Source organism: Gavialis gangeticus, unplaced genomic scaffold (assembly GCF_001723915.1).
Source record: "Gavialis gangeticus isolate Ggan-Ray unplaced genomic scaffold, GavGan_comp1, whole genome shotgun sequence".
NCBI lineage: Eukaryota > Metazoa > Chordata > Crocodylia > Gavialidae > Gavialis > Gavialis gangeticus.
Genome location: NW_017729015.1, coordinates 11,289,145 through 11,298,638, shown reverse-complemented (window position 1 = coordinate 11,298,638; position 9,494 = coordinate 11,289,145). Strand labels below are relative to the sequence as shown.

General features: G+C 50.4%; 1 protein-coding gene across 1 annotated transcript in view; it reads right to left on the bottom strand.

Moving 5' to 3' along the window:
- Window positions 1-1,209: 1,209 nt before the first annotated feature.
- Window positions 1,210-9,494, bottom strand: part of KIAA0319L (KIAA0319 like) — a 65,803-nt gene continuing 57,518 nt past the window's right edge. The window contains exons 18-21 of the mRNA XM_019512217.1: window positions 8,285-8,407; window positions 7,683-7,773; window positions 7,151-7,242; window positions 1,210-4,852 (exon numbers count right to left, since the gene is read on the bottom strand). Of these exons, the coding sequence (XP_019367762.1) occupies window positions 4,665-4,852; window positions 7,151-7,242; window positions 7,683-7,773; window positions 8,285-8,407 (494 nt within the window). The 3' untranslated portion in view covers window positions 1,210-4,664. The remainder of the gene's footprint in view (window positions 4,853-7,150; window positions 7,243-7,682; window positions 7,774-8,284; window positions 8,408-9,494) is intronic.

Genomic DNA, 9,494 nt, shown 5'->3' with positions numbered 1-9,494 from the left:
CATGCTGACAGGCCTCTGCAGCGTGGCACTTGTCTCTGGTGTGGCTGGCATTGGCAGGATGACCCACTGATGGTGGGAGGGCATGTCTGGAGGAGAGGGGCAACCCAGAAGGTGACTTCACCCTGCCCGTCAAAACCTCCTCATCCCATTGTGTTACAGGCCCTCTTGGCTGCAGTGGTGCTAAAACACTTGCTCAGCTGACAGCCGGGCAGCCTTTCTTAATGTCCTTCAAGGACTCTGCTAATTAATGAACGCTCCTCAGCTTCATTAGGAGGTGCTGATGTCCCGAGCACCAGTGCTGTTTGCTGAAGCTCAATCCCTGAAGCTTCAGCAATTTTGCTTTCCAGTGAAATCAATAGCCCACACTTGCATCTCCTCTGGCTTCCTCCAAGCAGCCCTCATGGCAGATGCACTCAGAGGCCCTTTCCCCTCCTCCCTGACCAGCCTCTGAAACGTTAACTGTCAGGGCTCTTCTGCCAGGGACTGCAGCAGCCCTCAACACCGGTTGCTGGCAGCGAGGAGAGATGGCAGACTCTGGCAGATTGGACCACCTCGAGCCTTCTTTGGGGCACAGCAATGGAGCTCCCTCCAAGGGACCCATCCCAGAGGGTGGGGGCTGCCTGGTCCTAGCTCATGGTGCAAGAAACCAGAACTTGAGAGTAGTTGTGAGGCCTCCTGGTCAAGGAAGCTTTCATGATACCAGGGCTGACACTTATCACCTGACAGCTCAGGGCAAGTGGTAAATGTGGCCTCCTCTGGGCAGGCCTGTGGCAGCTCCAGGGTGCAATACAGTGATTGTACACCAGGATGTAGCAGGGCGCTGCTCAATATTAGCACTGCTAGGTGTGGAAAAACACCAATGCAGGACTCACAAAATCAAACCCAGAAACTTCAACTAGGAATCCACAGTGTCAAGAACAGCTGGAGCTGCCGTGGGCTTCCTGAGTTTGCTGTAACAGAAGAAGTGCTCTGGTATTTTTTCCATGTTCAAGAAACAAGTGAAGAGCTGGCCCTTTCCCTGGGGTGACAGGAATCTCACAAGGTTCAGAACCACTGGTCTAGTACTTTGTGGGAGCTGTAGTTTCCAGACACGGAAGTGGGAGCAGATGCTCTCCAGCATGGCACAGGCCTGCACTGGAAAGAAGTAAGGATCTGATTCCCTTTAAACCCTCCCTGAAAAGCAGCTAGTGAGAAACCAGAGAGATTAGCAGCAGCAGCAAAACAACTTCCCCTTTTATTTGCAAGAAATGTGTATGAAATCATTTTCCAGTCTTGATCCAAGTAACACTGCAATCAACAAACATCATTAAATCAAAGCTTGGACAGGTCGGGCAGCCCCCAGCGCGCAAAAGAACAAAGGGAAATTAAGAGCAAACTGTTTGAAACTGGATCCCAGCATTGCAAGAGATCATGGGCTTTGCCTCAAACATTGTTACAGGAAAAGAAAAACAACCAAGTGTGTCTGGAGTCCATTTATAATCGCAGAGCGAGGGGAAAACAAAATCCAGTTAGGCTGATGGTTCATCGAACAGCTGTCTCAGCTTTTAACTTCCACACATGGGGAACTTGTAGCCAGCATCTCTAATTGTGAAATCATAATGCATAGCCATGCAGAAAACTTCTCATTGCAAGGTCAAGCTAGGATCAGGGTGCTTAGGTAACAAATGAGCAGTGATATTAATAATACACTGGGGGAAGGTGGGATTTTAGACTGATTGTGTTGTTCGATACCACCTACCCTGGAGGAAGAGCTTCTCTAAGGTGGGCTGGGCCTCTTTGGAAGCAGATGACCTGACACCTGTGAGCTGATGCCTACACTGAAGTTTCTAACTGCCAGGGGGTTTTTACGCCTCCCATCCCTTGCCTCCACATTAGCTTTTGTGAGATTTCAGACGGGTTTCTGAGGTGCTGGCCATGCTCATTAGTGCAGAGTTAGGGCATGTGTTTCTTTGTGAAGGGGAAATTTACAGGCCCAGAGGGCAAGATCTGAAGAGCTCAACAGAGACAGGTAGGAGAGCAGGGAGCACCGCACAGCTGAGCGGCACCAGCAGTGAACAAATGCGGGCGCTGCGTCACCAACCTGCCCTGGGGATGACAAACAACTACCGAGTCAGGAAGCTGTCCTAGCAACGCTGCTCGGCAAGGAGCGCACAGAGTGCCAGCGCCTGCTGTAAAACTCAGGTCTCCTCCAGGCAAGGCAGGAAACAGCTCTTCTGTCTACAGCGGAGCCGTCAGCTGACTACAGCACTTCCAGGGACATGTTTGTTTCCCCACCGGGAACTAGAAGGAAGGGAGAAAACCGTCAGCTAAACAGAGGCGCTATCAGGCAATTGCGATGCAGGGTTTAATTGTTCCCCTCCGTATGGGAGCCAAGGCTGGCTCAAAAGCGCACAGTGCAGCTACTGTGAGGGGTACTGATCTCTGCAGCAAAGCATGCAGGAGAGCTTCCTCACCGCAAGCAGCCTGCCTGTACTGCAGAGGACTGCCCCAGGCTGGGAGAGGAGCAAGGCTACCACCCAGGCCTTAAAAGTGGGAATAATTAATGGGATGCATCAGCTTAAGAGAATCTCAGGTATGACCCTGCCTTTGAGCACCCAGCTGATGTGTGACTTCAGTCCCACCTTTCTTTAGCTGTGGGTCAGTCTTGCACACCGAGAAAGGGGAATAGTGCAACTAAGAGACCTAAGACTTCAGTTTATCTAGTCTCTGATGCTACTGGCAACAAAAAGATCTCAGACAAGGGTAACTGTTAACTAGACTCTGTCCCTTTAAGACCTCCCACCCAGACTGTCCTGGTGCCATGGGCTCCCTGTGTGTGGTCAGGAAAGGAGTGATTTCAGGACAAGGGCAGCATGGAGACAGCACCCACTGAGGGACCCCCACATGTATGTAGGATGGGTGGGCAGGATGTCCCCACACCATAGGGAGGAGTGTGACAGGTCCTGCAGGCACATTCAGAAACCCCAGACCCTGTGGCTGGCAGTCCACAGAGCAGAGCACCACCCTCTCATTAGCCACCTAGACCTAAGGAATCCAGTCCTGGGGCCTAAAGAAAACAGCTGATTGCAGAGGAAACAGTGTTGGTAGGAGACGTGACTACATTCAGGGCAGGGACAGTCCATCAAATTAAATAGCAAGTTTAATCTTCATCTCGTTTAACGCAAGTCAGTAGTGCAGCAACATAAATACAACTCTGGAGTTTAAAGCCTCTTGCTGGTCAACCCCAAAGCCAATGAAACAAGCTTCTGATTTTGAACTAGAACACAAAGAAAATGCAATAAACTAGCTTCCCCTGCCTGAAGGAGTGGCAGCATCCTCTACTCCCCAGGAGAAGGGAAATGTGCCGAGACAGCAGCACAGTTAGACAAGGGTTGAGCAAGGTGTGGGGGCCAGCACGGACATGCCACTTTTCCACCCCACATGCTGCTTGGCTCCAAGGGGCAGGTCTTGGCTGGGCCCCACAGCAGGGCGCTCTCACTGCAGGCCTGCAGCTGCCTTGGCTGCCCACAGATGTTTGGACAAGGACCCGAGTGCTCCCATTTCCAGCCACTGATGGATCTGCAGTGCTCTCCCCAGCAGCCAGCCCAAAGGATTCAGCTGCTGGGAGCACACGGGGCTAGTTAAGGCCACACAAAGGGCTGTGGAGGGGACCAGCCAGCCAGCAGGGACTGGAGGCAGAAGCCCATGCGTGGCTCTAAGTGCAAGAGTTGAGATGCAGTGTGCAGCACCTCACGCTGTGGGAGAGGGGTTAAGGATCTGTGGAGTGTGAAGGAGGCGGATAGTGTCTCAGGGCCTCGGGGGGGCCCCCATACTAGGTGCTTGGCTTCCCCTTCACAAGCAATCCCCAGGGTCTGCTATGAAGCAGAGCCGGCTGGACACAAGGCCACAGCTGCAGGAGGCAGGGCGCATTCTCACACCAGGCTCTCCATGGTTGAGGAGGTGCCACGTGGCATCTCCGTTCCCAGTGAAAGGACTAACAATAAATTAAAGCAATTACAAAACCCAAACAGCTCCTCTCCTAGCTGTAAGCAGGCACAGTGGAAACATGGTGCTTCCCTTCCCTTCCCTCCCACTCCCAAAGCTGGGCAGTGGGATAGGCCAGAGGCACACTTAAAAGAACGGTGCTTAAGTAGCTGGGAGTGGTAAGGGGGTCAGGGTGGGGGAGAGCCTTTTTTTTTTTTGCAGCTTAGCTGGCACATGAACCAATCTGTCAGACACAAATCAGTGCACCACTGCCAGAGGCTGCCCCAACAGGCGCTTCCCCCCACAGCCTTGACCCTCCTCCTGAGAGGAGACCTCCCTCGGCAAGCAGGGCTGGAGTCTGCGGCTGCCTGAGGGGGGCCGGGTGGGGGCCGCGCTTTCACAGCTGCTGGAAGTGGTTCTGTCCCGTGGGCTCCATATGTGCCAGGCCTGCCCCTGCTGCCCGGTAGTCCCCGTTTCACAGTTTCCTGCTCCTTCCTTCACTTTCCCTTGAAGTCCGAATTCAAGTACGAGTGGTTCTAGTCACATGAAAAGGAACCCAGAAAACAGGTCCTTTCTGGGCAGTAAGTTAGCAGCTTTGTCCTAACAGGATCCAGCTGGTCTCTGAAAGCCCTCGAGGGCTGGGGAGCAGAGCAGCCTTCCCTTTCCTCGTGACTCTTAACAGAAGGGCCCCCCAGGCTGGGCTATAGGATTTCTTCCCTCTGGTTCTTGGGCTTGGGCAGCACCTGTCCATTCCGCAAGGAGCCGTTCTGGCTGCGGAGCAGTTTCCCTTTCTCCCTGTCTGGCCACGTGAAGATGGCCTCGTCGCTGTCCAGCTCCGACTCAGAGTGCATGAGGCTGGTGTTGAGGACCTGAGCTTTCTGTCGGCCACCTTTAAAAGAAGCCAGAGAGAATCCAAGGTTAGAAACTGCTTTGTCTCCCCCGGATCATGCTCCCCTTAACAGCAGAAACAAGCCCACAGTCTGGCTCAGAGCTGGCAACAGGCTAGTATCTTAACCAAGTCTCACAGGTCTATCACCCAAGCCTTCCACTGGCCGCCACGGTGGGGTGACAAGCCCTGAACTCACTCCTGGCACCAGGGCTGAAGAGATGTTAACTGACAGGCCAGGCCCTGCAGCAAGGGGGATTTTTGGGGCCATGCCACTCTGTTCTTTGTAGAGGTTTTGTGTAGACAGCGCCTACCTCTGCAGGGCAGAGACTACAGTAAGGACTATGCGAGTGAGTGAGTAGGAAGAACAGCAAGAGGAGGTCAGTGTTATTTTATCATCGCTGCTTCTCCTCCTGATCTACAGGAAGAAAAATACATTAGTGGGATGAATTTAGATTAACACCCAAGGACGGGGAGAAAGATGTTTACTGATACTGTCGACAGGAAATATTTAGATTTCAGCTTTTCCTTAATGGAGAACTGTGACTCCGGTTGGTACCGACTGGGATGCTTCCCTACGTGGCTCTGGGCAAGGGGACTGCTTCTTTGGATGTCTGCCAGCCAAGGTGGAAATCAAGTTACCCTTGAAAAGCAAAGGTTTGAGGCACACTTGTCAGTGGAACAAAAGCCCTTTGTGATGGAGAGGTCCACTGGTGCTGGGTGAGAGAGGGGGGATGAGGCAGGGGTCTGGGTATTCAGGGAGCAAAAAAATACCCCCTTTTCTTCAAGGGTATCCGAAGAAGTACTTGCAAGCTGCATGGCTCCCAGGGGAATCAGCCAAGCAGCAGTGTTGCTGCAATGCCCTCCAATGCTGTCATAAGGCACTGCTCACTTTGCTGGAACTCCATTAAGTCCCATAACACTATGATACGCAATTACTTTCACCTAGCAAACAAGGATTAAGGACCATTTTCCATGCACTGTTAGAACCACCCCTCCCCTTAACATACATGGCTGGAGCACAGTCTTATTAGTACCAACTGCTTTAAGAGTTGAAATATTTCTCAGTATTTGGAGAGCACATGCCTGATTTCCCACGGTCCTCCTTCTGCCTGGCCATATTCAGAAGAGACTATGCTTGGTACCGATGTCAGAATCTCCATCCTTGGAAGATTTTTAAAAGGACACTGGTCAGACACTTGGTTGGGATGGTTTAGTCAAGGATGATCCTGCTTTGAGTAGGGGGCTGGACTAGATAATCTTGTGAGGCCCCTTCCAGACCTACTTTCCTACGAATCTTATACAATAAAAACAACAGCATTTCTAGACCATGTCTGGTGTGAAGGGTGGAGAAGGGAGGGAAATGTTGGCCAAGGACACTGGGACAAACACCTGCCTGCATGGAGATGGCAAATAGAGTCTGTCTACAACAGAGCATGTACATCTTGGGCTTTAAGAGGTCTTGTACCTCAGATGGGCTATAGCTGCCTGGGTAAGCTGAAGAGCAAACTTTCAAGCCCTGGGTTCCAGGAGTCCAGCTGCTTCATTATTTTTTGCTTAGCTCCCTGGCCTCCCAGAGACCGACAACTCACTGTGACAGCCTCTTCATATGCTGCCCCACTACTAGGTGTCCAAAAGGACAGTAACAACTAACTTCAGGACTATGCTGGGAGTCTACATCAAATGGGAATATTCAGCCTAATGATCTGGGCAGAGGAAAGAGAACTGTGGAGCATGCTTCCAGATTCAGTCACACAGACAGTGCCCTGGAGAAAAGCCAGACTCTACATTTCCTTTTCCCAGCCACACCACTTCCATGCTGATGTCTCCATGCTGGGGTCAAGCTAAGAGGTTTAATGCCAGCAATGAGCTTTCATTGGCAGTGGGCTTGCAAGGACTAGGCAGGTACAAGTGAGGCACAAAAATTGAGCTCAAATTTTTCATAGGAAAAAGGCTTCTTTCCCCCACCCCCGCACTGCTTGGCCTTGAGCCAGAACCAGACATGCCACAGCACCAGGGCCAGACTGTCCACATGTTGTTTCCAATGCGACAGGCTGCAAATATCAAGACATAGCCAGTTCTCAGACTGTTTCTGGCTTGATCCTATGCCAGGCAGGTTTAGATAACTTCACTAAGGAGCCAGTGTTCAGGTCTGAGGTGAACCTCTAGAGTCTAGACCTTGAGAGGTTCACCCATCACCACTGAGTTCTGCATTAGTGTCACCACGCAAGGTTAGATCCATGTGCAAAGAACTGTCTTGTCAGCCTCACAAACATGAGGTCCCCTTCCCTCATTTTTTACCTGCTTTGGAGTTGGGTTTTAACTCCAGGCTCTCTTGGTCAGTGGCATCCAAAATCTTGTATTTGCTTTTTCTTTTGGATTTTCCTTTCCTCCTGCAAGGGAGAAAAAATTTAGGTGGCAAGTCATTTTTAGACAAACCCAGACAGTCAAGGCTCTGCCATTAACGATCATGTTGCCTGCTCTTCTTTTTAATCAGGGAAACAAGATCGTCAGTGTTACTTTGGTTGCACAATTTTAGGTTAACCAAAATCTTGCACATGAATTGAACCCAAAATGAACTTAGACCTTTCTGTTTCACCTGCACCAGTTCTTCTGTATCTGCAGCCCAACTGGATCTGGGGCCCAATGTACAGCAAGCCAGGCACTGGAAAACCCCCACTGAATTAAGAGGGCAGGTAGCTGCCTGTCAGCAGGACCACAGACTTCAACCAGGCAGTACTTTGCTGAGAACTGGGAATAACACAGGCCTATATAAATGGCCCACTTATGACTGAGACCCTGGAGAAGGACTGCAGGTAACTCAGGACCTTACCTCTTACAGCAGCAGACCACAGTCCAGGATAAGATCCCAAAGGCGACCACAATGACAAAAGATGCAATGATCACGTACAGTACGCTCCATTCTGCAAGCAAAGAAACCTGAGTGGGGGCGTCACTTGGTGCTGCACATTGTTTGTGGATGAAGTGTGAGGCAACGGATCTCCAAGGTCAATCCAACTGCAGGTTCACTACTTGAGAAAAGTGTTCTCTCTCTACTGCTAGTTCTGCTAGCTTAGCTAGATCTTGTCTGAGCCAATGCTCAGACCACCATCCCCTTGCTTTTGCCCACACTTCTCACAAGGTCCTTCTAACACCACATATTCACATATGGAGTCAGCCCCTGCTATAGCAGGGAGTTTCATCTTCCTACTAACATTCAGTGACAGGAGAAGGATCCCACTTCTGTTCTCATTGCAGTTTTGCTATTTGTGATCTGGAGCCTCATATACAACAAGCCGAGCACTGGAAAACCCCCACTAAATTAAGAGGGCAGGTAGCTGCTTGTCAGCAGGACCATGGGCTTCAAACAGGCAGTGCTTTACTGCTTCTACACAGCCACTGAAATGAGTAAAGACCCGCCCATATTTCCCGTACCGCAGTTACTCTCGCCATCTCCCATCTGCACTTTGATGAAGTTCTCCATCCAGAAAGGGTCACAGATGCAGCGCTTGGTGAAAGAGTCGCAGCGCCCGTGCTCGGAGCAATTCAGCTGGCATGCTGTGGGCAGGAAGCAGGGGAGTCACTCAGTGGCTGACACTGAGGTTAAAAACAGAGCTGCTGGGCAACGGGTGTGTGTGAAGAGTCAGTACAAGGTTAAGGGCTATCTAGGGGCCAGATGAATACAGCTGGAAGAGAACATAACAGTAGCAATACCCTGAAGCCTACAATAGGAAAAGGGGTGGATTTGCTGCCACCTTGGCCCACAGCAAGGTCAGAACTGGGGACCTCCAGGGATAAAGTACAAATATTACAGAGCCTAAGGGCCGAGGCCTGTAATGCCCCTCTGTGGATCAGGCATGTGTTGATGCCTAGGGTAGATTTGAGGGCTTGAAAGTTTAACAGCCCCTGTTCTCATGCAAAATGAGTCCTTCAGTGGAGCAAATGCAGGAGCAAACTATTATAATTCTCCAAGTATAACTACTGCCAGCAAATAAAGAACACAATATATATCTAGATACATTTTTATGACCCAAGCAGAAATAAGCAGTCTTACAACCTGGAATCTCTACATCTTAAAATCCTAAGATCTGCCAACAGGCAGCGAGCCAGGTAGCGAGATCTTACCCAAATTCAGAGACTACATTCCAAGAGGTGCTGGACCTTCATTACGTCTGCCATCAGGCACCTCAGCAAAGGATGCCAGAGGAACCCATCTCGGAGCACCAAGCCCCTTTTCATCCCCATCATCAAAGGCTGACAACACTACTTGACAGAAACTTTGATAAATATGGTAAGAAAGGAGACGTTCTTGTCATTCTCTTGGTCAAATTAGAACACACTGACCCGAACCCATAATCAAGAGTTGATGTCCTAACACAAGCTGGTCTTTCCAAGAAGCTTTTCTCATCTGTGACTCAGTTCCTTTTACACTACTTCCCTTAGCTTCATTTATGCTAATGTGGCCTAACTTGAAGTTAACACAGATAAAGGTCTACTAAACTGATTACAATGCTAACTAAAAGGATTCTAGATCAACACAGAAGTGGGGACACGTAATACTCACAGCCCAGTGGGTTACAAATGGATTAACGCTTAGCATTGGAGCTAGATTGATTTTTTTTTGGGGGGGGGGGGGGGGGGGGGG